The sequence below is a fragment of the Elgaria multicarinata genome, chromosome 7 (genome assembly GCF_023053635.1).
Source record: "Elgaria multicarinata webbii isolate HBS135686 ecotype San Diego chromosome 7, rElgMul1.1.pri, whole genome shotgun sequence".
Lineage (NCBI taxonomy): Eukaryota > Metazoa > Chordata > Lepidosauria > Squamata > Anguidae > Elgaria > Elgaria multicarinata.
In genome coordinates this window covers 27,009,230-27,036,767 of record NC_086177.1, presented here as the reverse complement: position 1 = coordinate 27,036,767, position 27,538 = coordinate 27,009,230, and the positions used below count along the sequence as shown (strand labels likewise).

Sequence of the window (27,538 nt, the reverse complement as noted above, 5' to 3'; positions counted from 1 at the left end):
TGCCTTATACTGAGCGAGACTACTGGCCCATCTAGTTCAGTATTGTCTACACTAGGGCCGGCCCTCCCATGAAGCAGGGTGAAACCCCTGCCTCAGGTGGCAGAATGGGAGGAGCACCGACTTGCACCACTCCCTCAACCCCTGCCAGGAAGGCCTGCTGCCACTTCCTCTAGCAGATGTTCCTGAGAGCCCTGCCAGTCACTCTTTTTCTGTGGCATTTGCCACAGTGAGACAGCAGACGGTGGCATTCTCCGGGGTGGCTAGCCTCTAGAGAGATGCGATGACTGACTAAGCAGCCAGTATGGCTCTCCAAAAAGCCCATCTGGCCAAAATGCCTGGCTCTGAGGAGGGTCCTTCCTCAGAGCCAGGCTTGGGAGTGGTGTCCCAGGAGATCACAATGCAGGAAGGGGGTGAGATGCAGTAAAGGGAAGGGGTGGAGCACAACGTAGTGTTGGGAAGCAGAAGGGGATTAGGAATGGTGGTTTGCAACGTGGTGGTGCATATGCTTTCTTGCCTTGAGCAGAGGGAGACCTTGCACTGGGGCTGATCTACACCAATTGGCAGTGCCTCTCCAGATTTTCAGAGAAGGGTCTTTCTAAGCCCTACCTGGAGATGCCAGGGATTGAACCTGGGGCCTTATCCATTCAAAGCCTGCTGACTGTCGCCGAGTAGCTATGGCCTTTCTTCAAGTAGTCACAAATATATTCATTAACAAAAAACACACCTTCTGGCTTAATGTGCTGCGCTAAAATAACGCATGTATTCAAGGCATGACTTTTCATGTTCATTCAAGGGCCAAAATGCCAGGAAAGTATGGCTGTTAAGGGCCATGCCTTGAACAGATGCATTATTTAGGCAATATGGATATGGTATGGTATCCTTTGCTGTAGCTACTTCCAGCTTCAACATTACCTTGGATAGCAGAGTGGTGGACCTAAGACCCAGATTTGTCTTTTTGCTGGAATATACACATGGAGTTGAGTCAACGGAAGCTACCATTCCATTTCACAAGTACACAACTTGCAACCAATACGATCCCTGTAGAATGATAGAATTGGATGGTCCATATGAATATATCAATTGTAATAATAATAGATCATTATATTGATAGCAACCAGAGCAATTGGTTTCACTAATACTAATGTTCTGACATTTTAATTTCCTTGCAAAATGAACAATATCAGCCATTAAAACATAACTGGGTTTCTTTTAGGTATGGATAAGTCTGGATCCAACTCAAGGGTAATGCCACATTGCCTCACATCCCTTGTATCCTAAGATGGATGAAGGATGTGTAATAAAAGACGAGGAAACATCAATGAGGAAATAGCAGACAGGGCTTGATGGGGGTGCGTGGGTGGGTGCAATTTTCTTGCTTGAGCCTAATGGTACTTTAAACAGCCAAGCTTCAATGCAACAAAGCACTGGGAGGCAATAGTTTAAAAAGATTATGAAAGGGAACTTTTGTATGAATGGTTGTGAGATAACCACCCAGAGAACTTAGGCTTTTGGGAGGTATAGGAATGAATTATCATCATCATCATCATCATCATCATCATCATCATCATCATCATCAATAGGCAGGACTGATTCATCCTTTACTTACCAGTTCAGGATACAGGAACAATATAAAAAGCAAAATACAACATATTTGGGGTTGTGAATGGTTCCAGGCCTTGGGGAGCCATTGAGCAGCAGGGGGTCAGAGGGCTGCCACCCCTGAGTGCACCCACTTTCTCCTCCTTTTCATGATCTCCACTGCCCATTCTCTGCCCTCTGCTTCAGGGTCCCCATTCTCACCAATTTCCAGAGAGAGAGAGAGAGAGAGAGAGGGCATAAGGTTGAGAAGGCTCATGTTCCTTCCCCTCACTTCTCTCATAGCTTGATCAATGAGACAGCACAGGTGAGCAGGTAGCAGGTAGGAGGCCCCTGCAAGTGGGGCAGTGAGTCCCCTGCTCCAGCAAGGACCATGACAGGTTCCACTGACACTGAACCCTGACACTGGTCCTGCGATCCAGGTGAAGTTACATTTAATCTCAGCGGGAGAGATTTAAGCAGCTATGTAAAGCAGAATGAGCTCCCCAGAGAGGTTCACTTGGCGCCTACAGTGTACTCCTTCCTTCGCCAGCTGAAGACCTTTTTATTTTCTCAGCATTTTAACACTTAATTTAACTTTAATTTAAACTTTGCTGTTTTAATTCTGTATTTTAACCTATATCAATTTTTGCTGTGTGGTTTTAATCTTGGTAGTGCTTTTTATATTGTATTTTGTATTCATGTTTTTAAATTGTTGGTTGTTTTATGCTTTTCATGGTTTAAATTTATAAATAAAATAAAATAAATGTAATACTGGGATTAATAGGCTTTAAGAATGCTGAAACTGCTCTTCCTGACCGAAGAAAACAAACAAACAAATCCAACACCCCCATCCTAACCCAGAATTAAAATGATTGTATCTCCAGATTCTTTTCACTGTATCCAACATTTATTCTTCAGCTGTTGAACAAATGGTTTGGGAGTCAGTTTTGAAAAGAAAACTGTACACGTCACATTTCAAAAATGCACCATAGGGAGTGCAATCCCACAGTCTTCAACGGGACTTGCAGAACAATTCTAGTTGTGTGTGTGTGTTATGTGGTAGGTGATCATCCTCTTCCCAAACTATACTGGTTTGCTGCAGCCACAGCAGGAGTTAGAGGGGAGCCTTTTTAAACCAGTTTTTTTTAATCCTTTCCCATTGAACAGAAATTAACTATGTCAGCTTTTGGGGGACGTATGAGGAGAGCAAGAGAGCTTCGAATACAGCAGATGCAAGGCCAACACTGACCTGCCCACCAAATGATCATTCTGCCATGCCCGGCACAGCCTGGGCATGGGGAGAAGATTGCGGTCAGGGCAAGGGAAGAGGCATGCCCAATGGTGATTGGGCATTGGGTTTGGCACCACGGGGATGGGAGGGGTGACCCAAGGGACAAAAACTGGGCACTCACCCTCCCAATGGCTGCCCCACACCTGCATGTCTACTGGGGGCTTTCAGGGTAGACATGTGGCTGCCCCACTAGCTGAGCTCCTTCACACTGGCAGACCAACACTTCTGCCCTATCCTAAAGCCCCACAGCCAGCTTTCAGGATTGCTCCATTGCTTCCTAGCAAATATATTTCGCTTCAGAGTGAAATTCTATGTATGTTTTCTCAGAAGTGAGTCCTACTCAGAAGTAAGTCATATACACATGTACCCAGGAGTAAGTACCATTGACCTCTATGAAACTTGCTTCTAAGTATACCTGTGTAGAATTGCTGTGCGTAACATTTTATGAAAATTCTCACGCACGTGATGGGAAAGCAACATGTTACGTTTCTTTTCGCTTTTACTAATGGCTGCTCTATTAATTTATGCCTTGGGAAATGTTGGGGGGGGAATCTGTTGGCAGAAGGACTCCTTTGTTTGTTTGTTTGTTTTCAAACCGTACTTAAATGCTGTTGCATACTAATGATTTTGGTCAGGTTGTGCTTGAATAAAATACAAACTTTAAAAAGACAACTCTGCTCCTGAGATGGAAAGCAGTACATCATTTTACCACCGGGTGGCAGTGTGGTTCAGCAAAAATATCGAAATTCCTCAATCTGGTATTTCAAAAGAGACTGAAATACTGGTGGTTTCATGTTATGAGCAGATGATTCTAAACTTACACACCAATCCAGTTTGCCCAATGAGGCATATTCAGTCCGCCTGCAAGTTCACTTCTCAGCTTATGGGAAGGTTGCCAACAGGGATGTGGCGGTAGGCAATGCTTGTGCCTGGAGAAGGGGGAAAGGTGGCAGGCTACAGATGCATCCCTTTAGATGTTGGTTGACTGATTCAATATTACTGAAGACTTTTCCTGTCTAGCTATGAAAGTTTTATCCAGTGAGATTGTAGCTCTTGAAAAAGTGTTTGTAGGTGTTAAAAAGAGACTGTCAGTGACCCAGTCTAGATTCAATGTTCCTGGCTTAATAAACCATAGTTCATTAAACCAGGAATGAATGTTAGGACCACATGTTCTTCCAGTGCTCTTCACCTCTGCTGCCTTCTTCTCTTCATGCACGAAATGTCCAAAGTGTGGAACTCTGGTTTAATGGCAGTTTATTAATCAGGTTTTAAAGTCATGGTTTGATCATGGATTAATTAAGTCACTGTTTTGGACTCTGATTTAAACAGATCATGACTGATGATTCAAAACCAGCATGCAAATAGAGGAAGGGAAGGGGAAGGACATAGGCCGCACACTCATTCATGGTTTAATAAACGATGGTTTATTAAGCCAAGAACATTATAACTGAAGAGGCCCAGTGTGTCTTTTATTGAGAACACACACACACACACACACACACACACACACACACACACACACACACACTATTATAGCCTTCTGTTGTGAAACAATTTTGTTTCTTTCCCGTTTTTTTTGTGGGAAAGCAAATACCATGAACTTTCCCTTCCTTTTGAGAAAGTGTGGTATATGTGCTTATGTTCAAAATACAAAACCGTATTGGACTGTAAAACAAAAGGGAATCATAACTTTAGTTTGACATATCAGCAATACCAATGCACTTTGCAGAGCATTCCCAGTGACCTCCCCCCACCTTAGTATATAATGATTTATACATATATATTCTTCTAAGGAAAGTTCTTTGGATACTGATTATGGGGCAAGTTGGTCTTAGGTGGCGTCACTGACTACATGGACACCTTAATCCAATAGCAGAAAATGCCCAGGCAACATCCAGTCATGTGTACACAAGTTTCTTCCTACTGGATTGAAGTGACAGAGAGAACAATGCAGAAGGCCTAACTTTGGGAAGGTTCATAAGATCACTTGACAAAACATGATAACTAGGGTGACCATGTATCCTATTTATTTATTTATTTATTTATTTATTTATTTATTACATTTATTATTGCATTTATATCCCACCTTTTTTCCTGCTGCATACATAATCCTCCTCCTCCTCTCCATTTTATCCTCACAACAACAACCCTGTGAGGTAGGTTGAGCTCAAAGTCTGTGACTGGCCCAAAGTCACCCAGTGGGTTTCCATGGCCGAGTGGGGACTAGAACCCAGACCTCCTGACTCCCAGTCTGACACTGTAGCCACTACACCACACTTGGCTGGTTTCCTATTTGCAAGTAGGTTAAAAATGCCGCAGTGCAAGGGGACATTTTAAAAAGTGATAATTCTCAGTTTGAAGTGGTACAGTCCATTCTGCTACCTCTGCACTCTAGTACCCACTGAAACTCCGATTAGATATAGATAAAGGGCCAAACTAAAGCCTTATTCTGGGGTTCAAAAAAGGGTTAAAATCAATCCGTGAGGAGAAGGAACACTCCAGCCCCGTCCCTCTGCCCCTCACGTATGTTGCCTCAACTCATGAAAGGTAACAGTCTGAAGAAGTCAGCCTCCTGTATCTGTGGACACTTTACAGACGAGCCAGAATGCTAGAGTACTGTTTCTCCTTGTGCACCGATTTTAACCCTTTTAAGAATGCCTGTATGTTCTGTTAATTGACTTACTTAATTTAGTGTAAGTGTGCAGGGGCTAGATTCGGATCAAGGAATTATGCTCCCCACTCCTGTTTTCGGACGGAAATTCCACATGTACCTCATCAGAGTGGGGATTAAAAAAAGAAAAGGCATCTTCATTGGATTCCAATGGGTCCAGTTCCCCCCTTTTAAAACCCCCTTGTGTGTGTGTGTGTGTATGTGTACATGTGTGTGTAATTTCAGCCCAAAAATAGGAGGGGGGAAGTTTAAATCCCCCCTCCTGAATTTCCATAGTCCCAATCCAAATTGGGCCTGTGCACTCTTACACTAAATTAAATAAGCCAACCACATATACCTCTGCTATGCGTAATTTGCAGACTGTTTAATTTGGCCCATAGATGCTTTCCTTTCCCCCCTCCTCCTCCTCCCTCCCAATCCCCTTTCCTTTTGTGTCATGTCTTTTAGATTGTAAGTCTATGGGCAGGGACTGTCAAGAAATACTTTTGTAAGCTACCGTGAGAGCCTTTTTTGGCTGAATGGCAGCATAAAAATCCTTAAATAAACAAAAATAGATTCAAAGTCCAAATTTCAGCTTTTTTGAAATCTACTGGTGACATTTGTCTATATGATTATTCCTCTTGGAGGAGCTGTTCTCCTGATTTTCAAAATGATGTTTATTATTTGATAATACTGCAGTTTGCAAAGTTTTTGGAGTAGTGAAATAGGGCCCCATTACATAAAGTTTATGTATGATGCTGCCATCTCTCTGAATGTGCATGTTGTAATAGTCATACAATAAAACAGTCACTTCTTTCCCCCCTCTTATATACATTACGGATGCATGACAGAGGAGTGTTCTATAATAGCAAACTCAGACAGTGAGTGCCAACATGATTGGAGCCAGAATGGGATCACTAGAAACACGAGGAGGCTTTTGGTATGCTTGGGCAAACTCTGTAGTTTGGCGAAGTACACAAACTCATGAAGCTGTGCTGCAACATTCTGTTGCAGGTCCCAGTTATGAGACTTTAATGTGAAAGAGGGAACATGCTGAAATGTTTGGAAATGAGATTTTGCTTGGAGAGTGAGTGAAAATCCTTTATGCAACTCCTGTATACTCAATGGACATCGGGGCTGGAGCATTCCCACAACAGCAGGTTTGTAGGTAATTGGCTCACTGAATCACAGTTATGGTGACACAGAATAACTGCTAGTGTTGTTAGACGAAGCAGAATCGCCACGAACACCAGAGCTACTACAGTGTTGAAACAACCACATACACCCCCCCTCCAACAAAACGTGCTTCTTTTATGCAGCCTTTCTCGTTGCACTTCTTCTTCCATCACTGATTATTAGAACATCTGTGAGTGCCCTTAAGAGGAAGAGCCAATGAGATGGAGGTATAAGACGATAAGCTGTGAATTTGGAAAACCGGGACTCTTGGCTAGTGAAACAATTAAGAATATGTCACCGCTTTTGTAGCTTCCATTTAGAATGTTTCATAACAACGGTATTCTGTTTCCCCCCAGCTTCAATTTGTATAGGAAATGGTACTTGTAAAACACTGCAATTTTCAGTGCTTCTGTAGATCTAGTTTCTAGCGGAGGGGAAAATCCTTGTCTGACCTCTGTGTGGTTGTGATTCATTTCCTTAGGGGGAACAGCTGTTTGGTAGCAGTTGCTGCCTTGAATACATGGATGCGACAGTGTTCTAAAAACTGTATGGTAGACTCTTCATTACTCTAACTGCAATAACTGAGACAAGTGAGCCAGAATGTTACTTAGTATACAAAGAGGCATATAGTCAATACAATGACACCAAATGGTCATTCTTCAGCAGCATTTTATACAAGGAGAGAGAGAGAGAGAGAGAGAGAGAGAGAGAGAGAGAGAGAGAGGGGGCCCGTTCAGAAGACACCTTAAATCATGGCTTCAACCACGGTGGTCAAGCCAGAAAGCCAGGTCGTGTTCAGAAGACACCTTAAACCACGACTTAACTACGGTGAATAAGACTTTTTGCTTTATTCACAATGGTTAAAGCCGTGGTTTAAGGTGTCTACTGAACACAGCCCAGCTTTCTGGCTTAACCACCATGGTTAAAGCATGGTATAAGGTGTTTTCTGAATGGGGCCAGAGAGAGAGAGAGAGAGAGAGAGAGAGAGAGAGAGAGAGAGAGAGAGACTTTCTACACCTAAGGATTACCCCAGGTAAATGGAGGGATCATCCCTGCCTGTTCCCGGGATCCCCTGTGTGTCATTTGGATGCACAGGGATGATCCCAGGACGATCCTGGGAAAAAAGGCAGGAGTAGAAACAGAGCAGCGAAGAGCATTGTCTGCCTCCTTCTCTCTCTCTCCCCAACTGTCCTCTGTAAAGTAGAACAGATAGCTATCCTGCATTCCAGTGATGACGATCAAGTTTGCCTTCTCCAAACTGGGTCCCTTCAGATGTTTTGGGGTATAGCATCCATCAGACACATTTATGAATGATGGGAATTGTAGTCCAAAATATCTGAAGTTTGGGGAAGGTTGATCTAGAGTTTCCTGAAGAACTTGTTCTCCATGGCCTTCCAAATTCTTGTACAGGTTGTTTGTTTAGGGTCATCCAAATTCTTGTCTGCATTCACAGTCTGGAGCAACTAGCCTTATGTAAATACGTTTTAAAAGTGTTATTAAGGCTGGATCTACACCTCGTGTCATATAGATATGATCCCATCATGGTGATGCCATATCCCTTTTGTGCATTTATACCTAGAGGCTACACAATGATCTCTTATAGTATTTTGGATAATATGGATGAAAAGGTGAGAAATAACACTAGAAAAGCGATATGCGGAATATGTAAATTGCCCCACTTCAATACTGATAAAAAGCTAGTATAGATCTAGTCTAAGCTAGGGTGACCAACTGTCAGGATTTCCCCGGATTTGTCCTGGTTTTTGTTCTTTCCATGTTGTCGGGGGATTTTCTATAATTTTCAATAATGTCCTGGAATAACACACCTTCCCCTTTAAGGCTGCCATTAGCATGGCAGGAGGGAATGACATGCTTTCTTGAGGCACATCATTCCCCCACCCCGAGCTCCAATTGAGGTCTTGGGGGGGAAGTGGGTCATTCGTGGACATTGCCCCAATTGGAGTGGATGGTGGTGGTGCAGAATGAAATCCTTTCCCCTCCTCCGCTCCAATCGGGTTCTTTAAGGTGGCGGGGGAATAACGTACTTTCTGCAGGACTCAGAAAGCTGCTTCCACACACACACACTAGGTGTCCTCTTTTTTGGTTTCCCAAATATGGTCACCCTAGTCTAAGCCCTGATCAAGGTGGTCATGGTTGCAATGCAAGTTTGATCGCAAATGCAGGTAGTCACAAATGCAAGTGGTCCTGCAAGCAAATGGTGGACATCTATTGGAAGGATTCAGTCCCAGAGTTTAAATGATGTTTGTGTGATACAAGTATAGGGAATATGAGGTGTACTTTAGGGCTCTTCAGATGTTGCCAAATTCCCACACAGAAGACACTTCTGTATAGGAAATTGTACAAATTTGATATGCAAACGGTCACGTGATGATCTTGTATGCCCATAGTTCAGTTTCAGCAAAGCTTTAAGTAGCTGTGGCGTCCAAATATTTGTATGTGACATCTACATGCAGCAATTTACATGCATGTATGATTGTAAGCCTGTTGTAATCAATAGACCTAAAAGTGTTAAACTGTTTCCATACATTTCATTGATTTCCTAATCCAAACATGGGAAAGCATTGGAAAAATCATCTCATGAAACTAACTCATTGGGGGCTCTTTAGACTTGTTTTTCTTGTGTAGTATTTGTGACATGGCATGGGAGAAGTAAGATGGTGGCCTAAGGCATTCATCCCTTTATTTTTCAATTTTATTTATTTATTATTGAATTTATATCCTGCCTTTTTTCCTCCAAGGAACCCAAGGCAGTGTACATAATCCTCCTCATCTCCATTTTATCCTTACAACAACAACCTTGTGAGGTGGGTTGGGCTGAGACTCCGTGACTGGCCCAAAGTCACCCAGTGGGTTTCCATGGCCGAGTGGGGACTAGAACCCGGATCTCCCGACTCCCAGTCCAACACTTTAGCCACTACACCACATATCTTTAGCTCGTAGACAATAGATAAGACACCCAAAACATCATCTTCAGATTTTTCCCTTCAGTTTAACTTTTATTAAAAGAGGTTCTAAGATACTGTACTGCATCCAGTACATGATATTTATTACCAAAATTATTAACAAATATACAAAACTTATATATGGAATATTTATTACATCCATTTATTCCTCTATAATACTGCATTTGTTCAAGTAGGTTACCTACAGTGTAAACTTCCCTCAGTTTGATCTCGCATAGTTTGGGAAAGCCCCTCTAACTCCATATAGTTATCAATATATTTTTTAAAAACTTTATTTGGCTTTTAGTGGTAGCATCTGATTTTCACATTTGGCACGTGGAGGAAGAAATATCTACAGTGCAAAAAGAGGCATATTTTTTTCTGGTTTAATTCTGAACCACATTTTTCAAAACTGAGGAGCGAGAACTCAACATACACTAATTTGATATTAGTATTAATGCTGATGAGACACAGGTCAGATGTCATTCAACTTGAGTGCAATTCAATTGCTTCCCCCCCCTCTCCCAGCCCCCCTCAATCAGACCTTTTTGCTGTGCAAGTTGGCAAAAGTCAGGCCCTTTATAAGGGCTAAATGACTCTTACTGGCAACAGAAACCCCCCAGTTTTGTGTTTTATTTTGTTCCGTTTTGTGCCTTCTTGAATTTGCTAGCAAGCAATTATTTTATGAACAGAGATAGGGGAGGAGGGCCCCAATCCACTGGGGAAGGCTTTCTGCAGACAATTTCCTTGTGAACTGAAAATTACGGGTCTTCGCACCCCAGATATAAGGAACGTATTAGCTGTCATGTGTTTTTTTTTTTTTAAAAAAAAAATCAGCAAAAAATGATGTCATTCCAGTCCAGGAGTGAAGCTTTCAAGTGTAGCCATAAAACAAAATAATTAAAAATAAAATCAAAACGCCCAGGAAATACTTTCCACCCCTTTTCTTTTCTACTTGTCATCGTTTACAAATGTAGCTTAATGTAACTGAGTAAAGCTGATCCAGAGAGAGCTTTTATTTATTTGCACTCCTCTTCTGCATTCTCCCTCAAGCACCATATTGCTATTTGTAGGAGGCCATCTCACCCATGTCCTCATATCTGATGAGTACCAATTCGGATGGCTGCGTTGAGTTCCGAGTACTCGGCCTTTTCCTTTTCGTTACCAAAGGGCCCCGCTCCCTTCTGTGGCACCGTACATTTCAGCCAGCTTCTTAAAGCGAGGTCCCCAGTCTGTCAGATAGTCATAGCTTTGCTCAGAGTCCGTAGTCACAGACTGTAAGGAGCTGAGTGACTCTGCCACTGAGCCATTGCCCTCAAACATATAGGTCTGGAGAGAGTCAAAGGGAGGGGCCCAGAGGTCCATGTCGGCTTCATAGAGCTTGGCCAACACGTAGCTATGAACGCTGCTGTCCATCGTGCAGGCCTGAGGCACATATCTGGAGAGGCTTTCGATTTCTGGCATCATGTCCTGCCTGGTCTTCAGCACCACTTGGGCCTCTCTAGGGTTCCACAGGGCTGCAATGTCAAAGGCCTCCGTGTCTTCCTCCCCACCCCCCTCGTCATCGTAGCGGACAATGTTCTCATGGATGTTCTCCTCTTCATCAATGATGTAAGGCTGCTTCCTGTGCCTTCTCATGGATAAGATTAGCAGCACCAGGACTATAGGGAGGAAGCAAAAAAACACAAGGCCTTTAGCGAATATTTTATCTTCAGTCAATGTCACACTGTCCCTTAGTCAAAGAATTTGAGATGAAGGGTGTCAAGGCTGATGGGCTTGTGAACACTGCAGTTTTTGGAGACCTTACCCTGGGAATAGCAACTACCTGATTTAATGCTAGGCTAAGCAGTGGAGTGTGGTGGCTCTGAGTTTACTGAAGCTGTGAATCCATTCTGGGTTCCATTCAGAATCACCCTGAGCTCTAAAGGAGCTCTCTAAGGTGCTGAACTCATTTTGGGGATGTTCATAATGCCCACTAGCATTTTAAGTGCTGCACAATTCACTTACCCTATTATAGTGAATCATCACCAGCTATTGTGTAAGGGCTTGTGGGATCTACTGTTGTTGTCATTTTTCTAGAGGTCTACCAACTGGAACCAGATGGACATACTCTAAGAATTATGGAAGTGGTTGTTTCACCCCAGGAATTTGTGAACAGTACCAGAACGAAGCTTTGAAGTCTTTCCACATAAAAAATCACTCCTAATTTTTGAGAGTGGGGTGGGTTTTTTTTTTTTGGGGGGGAGAGTTTTCAATTTTTGATATTGTTAAGATAATTGGGAGTCAGTTCCACTGCAAATCACTAGTGATGAAACTACCTGCAGCAGATGGTACATGCGCTAGATCAATTACTAGTCAACTGAATAAAAATAGGAAATGTTAACAAAAAGTCCCACACAACTTTAACAGGAGCATATAGCCTTTTCAAAGGCTTACTGTCTATTTCTAGAAGCCATATGGTGTAATACCTTTATTAGACTAAATGTGTGGGCTTTTGAGATCTCCAGATCTCTTCATCAGGCAAGATGTTACAAAAAGCAGGTTGACAAGGGGGCTGGGAGGAGAAAGAAAGGCTAACTATGCAGATGCCTGGATAGAGGTAGTCTAAAGATGACATGGAGGAGATGGGTTGCAGACATTCAAATTGGGCTCTGCAAATTGGTTTCAGGTTTCAGTGCCCCTAGGACCACCAGGAACAAGTAGCAGACAATTGTTAATCCTCCATTTTTTTAAAAAATATAAAATCCAGGTGACTCCATCCTGGGTGAACATTGGGTCTCCAATCCAGTGAGTATGGTAGCCTTCCCTATTGGGATTAAAATACACGTGATGTTATCCTTCAATTCAAGCAATGATATGTATATTTACCTAGCAAGACAAAGATGCAGGCTAGAATGGCAATAAGTGCTCCTCTGCTCAGGCTGACGGGGAGTACGTAGGCCTCTGCATTACAGGACATCACAAGACCTTTTTCATCACAGTTGCAGACGTGAATGGTTACAGTCCCCGTGCTGCTCAGCATGGGACGCCCATTATCAGCTATCAAGATAGGAAGGTAAAAAGTGTTCTGCTCATGCTGCCGGAAGCCTGATCTCCTGGTTAAAATCCAAGCTGTGTTATCTAGAGTAAAATTAGAAAAGCAAAGAATCTGATATTAATTTGCAGTGTCATAAGTCCAGCTTGGGAAGTATGATGGGAAAGGATGCAGGGGGGAAATCAGAAGGTGGTGGAAACCTGCACCCCTGCAAATATGAATTGAAGCACACATTTGCAGAGGTAACACGTTACCTGAAGATATGCCTGCTCAGAGGTCAAGCCTCACCCGAATTGCTGTCAGAAAGCAAGATAAAACTAGACATTGTGGGCTGCCTTTCCTTAGTAGATTTTCTCATGCTCACTGATTTTGTTTATTTGTTCCTGGAGAATTGAATTAGGCTTCTTGATTTATTCTGGGTGCAAGAAGTCCTGGGCTTAATTCCTCAAGAAACCCATGTCTTAATTTAACCCTTACACCAAAGGAAATGTTGTTCAGGGGACAATCCTATGCATATTTAGATGGAAAAATATCCTGGCTGGTTGTGTGTTTGTCTGTGTGTAGGGGGTAGCAAATGCTATTTTGGGATGCATTAATAGAAGTATAGCTTCCAAAATGAGTGAGGTACTAGTTCCCCTCTATTTGGCCCTGGTTAGGCCTCATCTTGAGTATTGTGTCAAGTTCTGGGCACCACACTTCAAGAAGGATGCTGACAAGCTGGAGCATGTTTAGAAGAGGGCAACAAGGATGATCAGGGGTCTGGAAACAAAGCCCTATGTGGAGAGACTGAAAGAACTGGGTATGTTTAGCCTGGAGAAGAGAAGATTGAGGGGAAACAGGATAGCACTCTTCAAATACTGGAAAGGTTGTCAAAGAGAGGAGGGCCAGGATCTCTTCTTGATCATCCCAGAGTGCAGAACATGGATTAATGGGCTCAAGTTACAGGCAGCCAAATTCTGGCTGGACATCAGGAAAAGCTTCCTGACTTTAAGAGAGGTACAACAATGGAACCGATTACCTAGGGAGGTCATGGGCTCTCCCACACTAGAGGCATCCAAGATGCAGTTGGACGGCTATCTGTCAGGTATGCTTTAAGGTGGATTCCTGCACTGAGCGGGGGGGGGGGGGGGTTGGACTCGATGGCCTTATAAGCCCCTTCTAAATCTACTATTCTATGATTCTACGAGTTGTAGGATTTCCCCCATGTCTAAACATGCATAGGATTGTACCTCAGTAGTTTAATTTGGGTGCTTTTATTAGGAGTGCATCCATGCGCTGTGGGTTCAAATCCCAGGTCCTTCCATTGCTATAGGCTACCTGGTGGTATTATTATTATTATTATTATTATTATTATTATTATTATTATTATTATTATTATATTTGTATCCCGCCTTTTGCCCAATGCTGGGCCTCAAGGCGGCCCTACAAAGTTTAAACATACATTGGGGGGGGGGGAATCCATAAAAGTTTAAAATAAACAACAAAATTATAAGACTTTAACATAGATGGAGGGCCAGCTTATTCTCCAAAGGCCTGCAGGAACAAAAAAAGTTTTGTTTGGTTTTCATACATTAAAAAAAAATGCTATAGAAGGGTTATAGCTCAGAGGGAGAAAGGATTCACTTACCCACTTTTCAAACAGAGGATCAGCACACAGTATCAGAGATAGGGCCGATGGGAATACTGTGTGTACATATCCAAATGTGTTCACCCAAGTGAAGGCAATATGCATGTGGAGCTGTGTTTCTGCACATGGGTTTCCCCCGCTGGACAGAAGTTTCTGCAGTGCCCTTAAGTTTTACCTAATGTTGGAACTTCACTGGCATGTGAACCCATTTTGTCTGATACAGTATTTCCCAGTCTTTGGAAATGATTCCCACAACTTGGCTTCTATAGATTTCGAGGTTTTTTTTGTCTTATAACAATAAAAGCAGATAACATTTAGACATCTGGCTAAGACCTTCCTCTTCAAGCAGGCATTTCATCTTTAATCTGTTGCTCTGATTATTCATTTTACTGCTGTCTCATTGCTTTTAATATTTTAAAAATATTTTAATGTTTAATACTGAAAGTTTAATTCTTGTATTTTTGTTTGGTTTTATTCTTGTATTGTTGTTTTGGGTTTTATGATACCCCAAAGGCATTTGCCTGTTGGACAGTATGCAAATCTAACTAACTAACTAACAAAGTAAAACAGATGAACTTTATAAATGCTCTGTCTGTATATCTTGATCCCAAGGACCCTTGGAAGTGCCCTGCTCATATCCATACCATGAATCCCTTGTTTTCTATAACTTATCAGCTTATGTACAGATAAAAGTATTGATGAAAAAAGAAAGTCAGACAAGGAAAAGAGAAGAGAGTGAAAAGAAAGGAGGTTAGAAAGAATGAGAGAAAGAAAAGGCGGAAAGGACAGAAGACAAAGCATGTGATAAAAGAGCTAGAGAAATATATAGTCCTATAAGATACTAAGGGGTGTATCCAGAGTCACACTGGATCAACAACAATGTTGGAACTGATCTTCCACTCCTTCCCACAGCAGCTCCTCCAGCCCTCTAAAAATGCTACATAGAGTCAGAAGAACCTGCCAATGAATGGGGCAAGCTGTGGTGTATGGGGGAGGGAAGATCTCCCCAAATAGGGTAGGTCTTCTGTAAGTGGAGCCCTTCCTCTCATGGGAGGTAACCCAAGGATTCATAAAGTTCCAGAAAATTTGATTAAATTTGCTTTGCTCTTTTTAATTTTAAGTAAGTGATTCTATTTTTTTTTTTAAAGTTGGACGTTATATGGATTTCTAGTAAAGGGCTTGGAGTTCAGTTTGATTTACTTACAAATTCCCTGGTGCTGTTAATTTTCTTACTAAGATGGATGAAAAATAACCACATCTAACTGGTTTCTTAGAGTTTAATTTTCCAGTAACATCTATGTTTTTCCCACCCTTTAACTTCTTTGACTAGTTTAATGTAAGGGCAGGCATCCAGTTCACCCCTACGGAAATTTCTAGACTTGTTGACAAATTGACAATTCAAGTGCAATGCATGTGTGCCAAACCTTGTTTGTGCTTGTCTCATAAGATGCCAGAGTGATTTGAGGCCATAAGTATTGGTTGCAAGTAACGTGATGGGATAAGACATGGCTGTCAGAAATCCAAGGCATTCCCATTCCCACCCCCAAGACCTTGCAATATGCCATCACATAAGAGAGACACTGGCTTTGTCACATGAAAGTTAGATGTCGACTACGTTTATCAGCCCACTCTCTATACAGTATAGAGATGTCACTTCTGCTGCGAGATGTTTATATGACAAACGCTCTGTTCACACATGCTATGACAAGGCTGCCACCCAAAAGCCACTTCTGGATGATCAGGTCACAGAAGTAACTGACGCAAGTGCTGATCACATGGCTTGTCCAGAGGTCATGTAGTAACATCCCATATCAGGAGCAGTCATGATGGGGTAGCACTAGTGTGGGTAGCAAGTATCCATTCTGGATGGTCTGATTTTTGCCTCTGTAAATATCGGACCATAGTATTTGCCTATGTTACTGCAAGAACTTAGATCCTGACTGTAGGGAAGTTGTAGTTTGATGACAGCTGCAACTTAGTGGCAATACATGAATTGGACCAAATGCACTAATTGGGCCAAAATAATCTCATGAACTATATTCTGAAAATATCCGTGGGCTGGATCCATCATCATCATCATCGTCATCAACATCCTCAACAGGATTAGTAGGAACAATTAGTGAATGGGTCATTTTTGTGGTTGTTGGTCCCTCACCCCAAATTACAGACCATTTTAATTACTATGCTTAAAATAATGCAATAAATATAAAAGGTTCCTATTTTACTTTGACCTTTAGCATTACTGAAGCCAAACATTTCTAATTCACAGTTCTAAAGATTCCGATTAAAAGTGGAAAGGGTTTAATGTTTAAATGAACATTAAATGCCAAAGGCCAGAACCATCTGATAACGGACATATACCTATAAACTGTCTATTGTGATGGGTAAAAACTCAGTCACTGCTGTCATTCCAGATTACACCGAACTTTGACTTAAGATATATATCTGAGGCTGATAATTTTTCCCAAGTCTCTGTCTCTCTCTTAGCATAATGCCTCAAGGGTTAAGTGAGCCTGTATCATCAGCAACGCATGTTCAAAAGAGAAAGACAAGGTCAGAGTGTGTTCCAACAAGGCAATGCCCTGGAAACTTGGGCAGCCATTTCCAAATAACCGATACGGGCAGTTTATTGCTATAACATTCTGATGTGGGAAGGCATTCTGTTTCTTGGTAGTGGTATCCTTTTAAAGATTCCAGTTTTGTCACTGAAGGAGAAAAGATCTACTAATACTTAGAATTTTCTTTAAAACATGTATATGTAGATTTCTGTCAATATGTATATTCAATTACGTTGTAATCTGATGATCTAGATGTATATAATCTTATGCACCTCAGCAGCTATAATTTTTGTGAACCGCCCAGAGAGCTTCGGCTATTGGGCGGTATAGAAATGTAATAAATAAATAAATAAATAAAAGTTAGTTTGGTGGAGAGAGAAATCCATCCTTGGAGGACTTGTTCTGACCTGAGATTCCCCCTCCCTGCCCTTGAGATAATCTCCACGACCCTTGGTTCTCAGAGCTCAGATGCAGTAGAGGCACAAGGGGGGCAGATCCACCACATCCAAAGCCCTCACAGTCCCAAATATGTCCTTAACACAAGGAAAATGTACAAAAATGATGGAGCTGGTTCCAATGGGAGGGAAATCGTTCTGCCACTAAATACACCATCTGGATTAACAGAGACAACCATATGTGTGGAAATTACTTATCTGCTTTTGTGAGTAAAGTATCCAGACATGTGTTGTAACATTTCAGTGGGGCAAATATCTTCATGGAAATAACTGGAAGTTTTCCATTCGTGCTTCGTTTGATATTGAACTAGTTTTCACCACTAGGTGATGCTACGGTGCTATTTATTTCTATACCATCCCATAGAGCAAACACAGGCCATTTCTACATGAGGCTTTTCTTCCTGGAATTGCACCATTGTTGCTTCTCCCTCTTCAATCACGGGCCCGTTACATTGGCGGGTTTTATCCCAGAACTTTCCATTTCTTTTCTTTACATGGAGAGGCAACACCTCTCTGGAGCAGCAGCACTGTTGCGAGTCAAGCCTTTGTACGATGGTTTGACTCTCGCACCTTCCTCTGTGGTTCACACTCATTTCCCTCCCTCTACGGAGCTATTGGTCACCCTGTCATGAATGGCTCACCCGTCCAGTATGGGTGAGCTTCACTGTAAAGAAACTACCCACGTTTCTCCAGGCAGGAGGGAAATCTCAGGCGCCAAAAGGCAAAGCAAGTGGAAGGAAAGTGGCAAATTCCTGTTCAAGATTGAAGTGATATGCAGGCGGTATGGGGGGGAGACTTAAAATGGATAAGGTAGAGGAGGGGCTAATGATTACATCCATACACAAGCATTTTTACTTTTTACTTGTGAGAGCAGCCCTCTGTCCTCCCTTTCTCCTTGCTGAGCCTGGGGTTGCAGCAGGACCTCTGGAGGGTTCCTCAGTGGACATATGAAATGCACCTTCTTCAGTGGAAGAGGCGGCCAAGCGCTCCATTCTACCTTTCACATGTCCACGCAGCGTCATAGAATCATAGAATAGCAGAGTTGGAAGGGGCCTACAAGGCCATCGAGTCCAACCCCCTGCTCAATGCAGGAATCCACCCTAAAGCATCCCTGACAGATGGTTGTCCATCTGCCCCTTGAATGCCTCTAGTGTGGGAGAGCCCACAACCTCCCTAGGTAGCTGATTCCACCGTCGCACTGCTCTAACAGTCAGGAAGTTTTTCCTGATGTCCAGCCAGAATCTGGCTTCCTTTAACTTGAGCCCATTATTCCGTGTCCTGCACTCTGGGAGGATCGAGAAGAGATCCTGGCCCTCCTCTGTGTGACAACCTTTTAAGTATTTGAAGAGTGCTATCATGTCTCCCCTCAATCTTCTCTTCTCCAGGCTAAACATGCCCAGTTCTTTCAGTCTCTCTTCATAGGGCTTTGTTTTTAGACCTCTGATCATCCTGGTTGCCCTCCTCTGAACACGCTCCAGCTTGTCTGCGTCCTTCTTGAATTGTGGAGCCCAGAACTGGACATAATACTCTAGATGAGGCCTAACCAGGGCCGAATAGAGAGGAACCAGTACCTCACGTGATTTGGAAGCTATACTTCTATCAATGCAGCCCAAAATAGCATTTGCCTTTCTTGCAGTCATATCGCACTGTTGGCTCATATTCAGCTTGTGATCTACAACAATTCCAAGATCTTTATCGTTTGTAGTATTGCTGAGCCAAGTATCCCCCATCTTGTAACTGTGCATTTGGTTTCTATTCCCTAAATGTAGAACTTGGCATTTATCCCTATTAAATTTCATTCTGTTGTTTTCAGCCCAGCACTCCAGCCTATCAAGATCACTCTGAAGTTTGTTTCTGTCTTCCAGGGTATTAGCTATCCCACCCAATTTTGTGTCATCTGCAAATGCCGGCGTGTCATCCTGTCAGCAACCCTTGTTCAGCAACGGCCATCCTGCTGACCTGCTGACACAACTGCAAATGGCGAAGGAGGAAGTGCCGGGAATGGGGAGGCAACAGACCGCCCCATCGTTGTCACAGCCTGATAACCACACCCCTCAGTTCTGCCCACATACATTGACGTGGCAACAATACAAGGACAGGCAATGGCGGTCTGACAGCATGCGTAGAAAAAATACTGCATTTTCCCCAGCTTAAAATAAAACTATTTAGGGAAGGGGAAATCTCAGGAAAGAAATGGCAGAATGATTGTGTCATATAAAGCTCCTGGTACATTCTGTGCCTGAGGATGTCGATTGCATCACAAAGTCATCGGTCTCCCATGTGTTGAGCCTTATGCAGCTAAAACAGCAGCAGCCGTACACAAAACGGAGGTGTCATCAGGCTTGGGAGAACCCAAGTATTTGCAGATTAAAGGGGAAAACAGCCCTAAAATGGCTCAATGAGAATTGAGCATGCTCCATGGCCATGAATTTGGCTGACATTTGGAGCAGGGATTGGAAAACCAGAGGGAAGGGGGAATGGAATGGAATAACTTTGAAGAGGGCATGACTAGCTAGCTTGACCTCTGAACAAAAGCACATTTTCCTCATGTTAGAGGCATTTTGTTGCACGTTCCACTTGTTTATTTGTGAGCTCAAGTCATTTATTTAGGTTTTTGTAGGTAGGAAGGGGGGTGGCTGGGTTGGGGAGTGGCAATGAAGGTATTTGTAGATACATCATTAAGGGCACAATTCTATGCATGTTTAGATGGGAAAAAAGTCCTAGAACTCCCAGCATTCCCCAGCCAGTGTCTTTTAATCATATAAATTCATCACCCTGGTGCTTTTATGGATAAAATCTGTTCAACCACACTGCAACCAAATGCAACGTCTCACACACATAAGTAACACCTGAATTAGATCTGATTTTATCTGTGTGCGTTAAATCCAGGTATATAGCTTATTTGAATGAATGCCTGCTCTAAGTAGGGATGGACAAATTTCTCAGTTTCAGTTTCTCTCCATTTCTCATTTTTCCAATCCTAAATTTAGCTCATCTCAAACTTTGAGATTTTCTCCAGTCTTAAATTCAGTTCGTCCCAAACTGTAATGATCTTTTTGAAAGTTATATGATAATTCATAAGTATGTTTGTGCACATTTATCCTAATACATACTATTTTTGTATTCATTTTGCCTAATTCCCCCCTTTTTTGCAAGCAATCTTCCTAAGCTAATACATTGTTTAACATTATTTCCCCTAACATATGCATTTTTTTGACTGGGGAACCCAATTGCAAAATTCTGAGCAATGTGAATTTTGAAGGAAAATTGAGTTTCAGTTTGCATAGTGGTTCAAAATTGTGAAACTAGGTAAACAAATTTCCCCTCTTCCCTAGTATGTAGCTTATATTCAGGAACAGCATTGGCTTGATCCTACCACATAAACCCTTATATATCAAACTGTTCAGTTCTCTTATATTCTGACTGTATTTCAAAAAACGGCAGCATATGTTTCTCCAGACAGAGTTGGATAACTCTGTATTTCTAAAACTTGTGACCAATTTGTGCGTGTCTCCTCATGGCTAGGATTTTCTTCTAGTTTTATATTTTTTATTTTAGAAAAATGCCTCTTACCTTTGTGCCAAATGTCTTCCTATATGAAGTCACTTCCATTTTAAAAGTAAACAAAATTAATTTAAGAAGAATAAAACTAAGTGAAAGAAAGAAAGAATCTGAAATATTAAGAAAATGACCTTTGCTATGTGGAGGGAATATGGGGAAAACTTGGGATACAAAAAGAACAAAATAATGTCCCTCTTATTCTCTCCACCACTCAATTCCACTTTTAAACCTGACCTTTAAATCATTTTGTGCAGAGTCCCATTCACAAAAGATGCCCACAGCATGAAAACAAGGTTTGGATTTGCACAACATTGGCATATTTCCTCAAAATAAAAGAACCTGTCACTGGGAAATATGTATACAGGGGCAAATTCGGTGTAAATGTTCAAAGTGTAAAATAATATGTCATTTTATCGTTGCTTTTAAGGAGCAGGTGTCACTTGGCATTATTTGTCTTGACAGTCACATGACGTACTGTTAAGCCAGAGCCTCTTAAGTCCAAAGCATTCTAGAAGACATTAGTTAGCAAAACAAATGGGTGTCCACTCTAATTACCTTGATTGTCCCTTAGTGTAAAATTGGGGTTGTTAGCTGCCTCGGGAGCCAAGCTGTAGTAGAAGTGCTGTCCCTCCTGTGGGTCATCTTGGTCTACCGCACTTACTGTCTGAATCAGCTGTAGGATGGAAGAGCAAAACAAAGAGACTGATGGCAGCTCCATTGGAGGAAGAGAGCAGCTTTTAAGGATTACATTGAAAACCAACCAAGCCTAGCATTTGAGCAGATCTTGCAAAAGAAGTAGACAGATCCATGAAGGCAATCAAAATGTTGCAGGGATCAATGGTGAATCAAACACAATGCGTGAAGTTACTTGGGCCAAAATATGTGAAGGACAAATTCCGTGAAGGACAAATTTGGGTGGTAAAGCACAAGGTCCAGCTGAAAGAAATTCAGGTAGCAGAGTTAGGAAAAAATTGTCTGAAAAGTTGGGGAGAGGCTACTAGTTTGTTTGTTTGTTTATTTATTTATTTACAGGATTGTAATACTGCTCTATATCTAATAAGATCCCCAAGTGGTGAACAATGGAAAAGAAGAAAAAAGAATCGAAATATAGAAGTGAAATATTTAAAATCAAACTATGCAAATAAAACATCTGTCAGGGAAGGCTTCTTTAAAGAAAGCAGATGTGCCAAAAACAAATCAACATTGGTGCCTACAAGTTAGAATAGAGAAGGCCAGACAGACGAACGAACTGACTTTGTATAACACAACTGAATAGACTGGATCCAGACATAGTTATACTCAGAGTATACCCACTGAAATCAGTGAGACTTCAGATCCAAACTTACTTGGATCCCATTGATTTCAATGGCCTTACTCTGACTAAGTCTGGATCCAATCATTTATGTTCAAATTTTTGACTGCAAAATCTATTTTAGTTCCAATATATTCCTGTTTTCCTTTCTTCCTTGGTAGGGAGGTGTTAGAGCTAATTTTACTCTGTTGTTAATGCTGCGGTGTATTTTTTAGCATTTTATTTGATTTTTTATCATTGATATATATATCCATATTTCTTTGATTGTAAGACACCATTGATTGTAAGACGCACACTAATTTCAGTATCACCAAAAGAAAAAAAGCTTGGATTCTAATCGCACCCGTGATTCTAAGACGCACCCCGTTTTTAGAGATGTTTATATGGGGAAAAAAGTGCGTCTTAGAATCGAAAAAATATGGTATATACGTATATCGTTGTTGTAATGTGCTTCTTTTAGTGTAAGCCACTTTGGAAAATTAGTTTGAAAAGTGGAGTATAAATAACAAATTCAAGCCCATTAAATGAAAAAAAGTTTCTAGATGCACACTACAATATGCAACTGCTATGAAAGACCTGTTGGCAAGGTAGTTTAAGGAATTTTTTAATCCCCCCCCCCGAAGACATTATATACAATTTGTACAATTTCTGTCTGAAGAAGATTTGTACATTCAAAACTGTAAGTGGAAAAAAGTCACCTTGTAATGATTTCCCCCTATTGTTCATTGTTTTCGCTATCATTTCCGCTATCATTTCCTATATCCCCTACAGTTAAACTTTCATACAAAGGCAGCATATATGGTTAGATCTTTTTTTACTACACTTTGAACAACTTTTTTCTAAAAAAAGATCCTTTACAATATGAGATTGAATTTGAAATAAGACTATGTGGGGTCCACCTCCACATATTCACCATGGACAACCAAAGTTAAGGTATGTGACTTCTTGTAGCTGTAGCTGTGAATGAGGTAAGCAGAACTGCATTGGACAGTGAGAAATGACCCAAAAATGAAGTCAACCAAATGAATTAATTAAATTTCTTTGGATAATGAATTGCGCAAAGAGACCCTGCCCAAAGCCCAGTGTCTACACAGCAACCCTGGAAGGAGAAGGGGCAAAATATTTCAGACTTCAATCCCTTATCCTAAACTGCCTTTTCTTGGTGGTGAGGTTCATGTTCTGAACCCCCTCAGTTTTCTGTCAATATCACAGTGCAAAATCGCAGTGTCCGATCATGTGGTATCTCTCTTATTCACTGGGTCCAGCACCGTAAACTTATTCAAAATAACGGAAACAGATTGATTTACCTGGCTTTTCATAATGATACGATTTTCAATTTTGCTTGCAAGCAGAGCTTCCATGTAAACTCTAAAAGTTTCAATTGAATTTGCACCAGAGCAGTGCTTGTGGGTGGTGGTGGTTAGGTAGTGGTTGACACTAGAGATGTCGTGAGCATTTGAGAAGAGAGGTGCTTTCCTAGGCCAACAGCCCTCCTCAAAGTTGTCATAAGCAGGAGCAGGGTAACCTGAGCCCTGCTCTTAGCCTGCAGCAAACACAGCTGTGTTCGCCTTGACCCTGCATACCACAAGCCTCCACCTCCCCACGCCTGAAGGCAAAGTTGTGTGCCGTTGGACCGGTGAAGAAAATTGGTCACAGGAACTGCTCCCAGTCCTCAGTGGAGTATTTTTTCCAACCAAGGAGACTAGCATCTCTGGTGGGAAAGCGATGCTGTGTGCCATTCCTGCCAAGAAGAAGTCTGGCCCAAAGGTACACTTCTTCAAATTATGAAAGATTGGATCATATTAACTGCCTTATCCAAGGTCAGACAATTTGGGATCCTTCACATGAGCAAAATAAGGACAGCTCATGACTGGCCACTCACTGAAGTTCACGGGTCCTTTTGACAACAACATGAACCTTCTTTATCTCCCGCTCCTTCCCCCCTGGTTGTTCAGTTTCTTAAAAAAACACCCTTAGATATCCCACTTTTTTCTGAAACATCTCAGAATTTCCTACTGTGCACAAGGGAAGTTGCACTACAAAACACCCACTACAGGGTGCTGATCCATTCAATACCATGACACTTTGAGCACCAAAGTTTTCAGTTACAGGCCACGTGGGGCCTTGCTAGACCAGGCCTTAGCGCGCCTTCAGACCCGGTTTCCCTGCTGTGTGTCCACATGACGCACAGGGGAATCCGGCGGCAGGCCACGCTGAGGCCTGGTCTAACGCGCCATAAGCGAATTCGCTTATGGCGCGCCTTTTCCCCAGCTCCGGCCTCAGGCTGGGGAACGTCTAGCGACTTCCGCGGCTTTTCGCGGTTACTCGCTCACTCGCGAGTAGCTGTGAAAAGCCGCAGACCTGCCTACGAGCGCTGTGCCCATCGGCCCGGGGGGGGGGGGAGAGAGGGGAGGGGGAAGGATGGCAGGGTGGGTGGCAAGGGGGCAGGGTGGGTGCGATCGCGCTGCACGCCGCCCGAGCAAGCAGCCGAGCGGCGCTTGCCCGGGCAATGCCGCCCCATGCCAGGCATTGCCCGGGCAAGCGCTGCTCGCCTGCTTGCTCGGGCGGCGAGCGGTGCGATCGCACCCGCCCTGCCCCCTTGCCACCCCCCTTGCCATCCTTCCCCCCCGTTAAAAAAAAACCCCACTTACCTTCTCCGTCTTCGGGGCGCACCGGCCCCTTTAACAAAAACAAAACAAACAAAAAAATGGCGGATGCCGCAGGGACTCGACGTCCCTGCGCGTCGTGCGTGTGGAAGCCTGGGGGAGGCGCACTAACGTTAGCGCGCCTCGGCCCCGCCTCCCTGCCGGCGTAAGCCGGCAGGTCTAGCAAAGCCCGTGGTCGCCTCTCTCCTTCTGTGTAATTCAGCTCATTACAATTGCAGAAGAGAAACAGGAAGCAAAGCACTGGTAAGCAAATGTGATTTTTCTTTAATCTAAAAAAGCCCTTTGTCTATCTGGCTCAGTATTATCTACTCTGAATGACAGCAGCGTTGTCAAAAAGCCTTTCCCATTCCTTGCTACCTGGTCCTTTTAACTTGCAATGCTAAGGTCTGAAACAAGACCTATTGGGTACCACTAAGTTATGGCAATAGTCATGGGGCAGGGAACCAGAGCAGGTGCTTCTTTAGTGCCTCCAGTGGCATTGCATGCATTTCCTGAGAATATCCACAAACCTTCTAACCCTTTCAGGGTAAACACAGGGATTGCTCAAGCATCCCTAGCTAGCACATCCCTGGAACCCATCCCCTGTGGTTGATTTAGGGCAGGGCAAACAGCTGTAATGATCACATTGGGTTTCTACTGAAAAATAATTTTTAGAAATATCATGGATACAACTGGGGTTTTCAGGGGTGCCAGCTGAAACATTAAAGGCTTGATTCTTTTATGTAGTAAGGTGAATGCTTTGAAAGTTGCACTGCGACTAGAAGCAGGGCAAAGAAATGAGTTAGCAGTTATAGTGGGAGTGGTTTTAGTGTGAAATATAGATGAAAGGGAAAGAGAAATAAAGCAGGTTTGCAGGGCCTTTTCCCTGAGTTCAGTTATAGCAGCAGAGATATAAACATTCATTGAATTTTGTTAATACCAATTGTGTTTGAGGGGAAAAAGATCTACCAGACCCATCACTTCAGGGATGTCATACTACTGGAACTTAAATTGACAACATCCATATTGCAACAAATGGAAATCCCAAATACAATTCTGCCTTTGTTCAGCATAGCTCAGGGGTGTCTCTCCAGCACAGTGGAGATTTGCACCAACCTTCTCTGGCATCTATGCTCAGCAGCCTGGCAATTCACCCATCATGATTCCTCAGTGACTCAAGTGCAATGATAGGAGAGCTACTATTGTAATTCCGTTATAGGCAGTGCACAAATCCTTAACTCAGGGATGCACAAGTAGTACAGACCAATTCCTCTTTTTATTTGTTAGCTAATGCTGTACAGTGGCATATTCACACAGAGCCATAGATGATGTCACCAGCCTTATACATATAGAATTTTTCTTAGTTTCTCACCTGTCCAGCTTTTGCATTTTCACACACAAAAGCCTCGTAGAATCTGGAAAATTCTGGCGCATTGTCATTCACATCCAGGACTCTTATTGTGACTGAAACACTGCCAACCTGTGAGGGATTGTCTGGAAGAAGGTAGAACGAATTAAAATCAGAGCGGTTTGGTCTTGGCATAAATTAATTCTGGGACTGTGAATTACGTTAGAGATTTCTAGCGGAGAACACACTGCCCAGGAAGAACAGGTGGGCATGCAATGTGTTAGGGTATACATGTTGAGCTCTTGAGGCTCTGATTTAATTACTTGTGTGTCTATGAAAACTTGCCAGCTTTTTATATAAAAGTATCTGTTGCATTTACTTCTGCAAGTGTGAATCTGAACAGCTAAACATCTTTTTTTTTTAAAAAAAATAGATTAATGAAATGATGGTGTTTGGCATCACAGTGATTTCATTATATTGTATTTAAGGATGTATGAGAAATTAATTCCAGCTGATTTTTGACCAGAATTTACCTAGTTCCTAGCTACCAGACCCAAAGTCAGACCCAAACACAATCTGTAGTCAAAATTCATACCTTTCCTAGCTTGCAATGCAATTAATGTCATGAAAAATGTGTTTCAAGAATGCATACATTTGCAAAATGCAAATGAAAAAATGCATACATTTTAAAAATGTGCACAGGCACCATTTAATCAGAGGAAGAAAATGTGTACATTTAAAAATGCATACAATTGATATGCAGTTCTGGAAAAAACGTGCACAAAAATACACATAATAATTCAGTCTCTAATTTTATTTCTAGATCCTATTTGTTACAGCAAATAGGACAAGAACTTGACACCAAGTCTGTTTGTTTGATGCCCCTGATCTGATTTGCTCGAATGTCTAGTTCCACCCAGTGTGTCATAGATTAAAACTCCAGCATGCATGCATGCATGAGTGCCGAGGGGTTCTCAGAAGTGCCACAGTAATTCTAAAGTCGCAGTGACCCAAAACTAAGTTTTTGTACATATCTGAGACTTTGGCAAGCAGCTTTTTCTGACCTAAGCAAGGTTTGTTACAAAATCATTTCTACAAGCCAGGGGGGAAAAAGGGGTGGTGGTAGAACAAGCAGATGGCTATGACAGCTACTCGCTACTGGCTCAAGGAGGGTTTGAACCAGTGACCTAGAAGTGAAAGGCTCTGAGCTCATTAGCAATTCCCTGAGCCATCCAATCCTTCTCGATAATGCTGCTCTCTACTCCGATAAGCTCTGCAATATTCAGAGCAGCTGTTTTTGCTACTAATAGTTCCTGGAGAGAGTGCGTGTGCTCGCTCTG

General features: G+C 42.4%; 1 protein-coding gene across 2 annotated transcripts in view; it reads right to left on the bottom strand.

Moving 5' to 3' along the window:
* Nucleotides 1-9,699: 9,699 nt before the first annotated feature.
* The window catches only part of CDH20 (cadherin 20), a 64,179-nt gene continuing 46,340 nt past the window's right edge, over nucleotides 9,700-27,538 (bottom strand). The window contains exons 7-10 of one of the 2 annotated variants that reach the window (XM_063130270.1): nucleotides 26,223-26,344; nucleotides 21,449-21,566; nucleotides 12,527-12,778; nucleotides 9,700-11,319 (exon numbers count right to left, since the gene is read on the bottom strand). In XM_063130270.1, the coding sequence (XP_062986340.1) occupies nucleotides 10,820-11,319; nucleotides 12,527-12,778; nucleotides 21,449-21,566; nucleotides 26,223-26,344 (992 nt within the window). In that variant the 3' untranslated portion in view covers nucleotides 9,700-10,819. Of the gene's footprint in view, nucleotides 11,320-12,526; nucleotides 12,779-21,440; nucleotides 21,567-26,222; nucleotides 26,345-27,538 lie in introns of those variants that run through there. The other variant, XM_063130268.1, reaches the window with a different exon arrangement.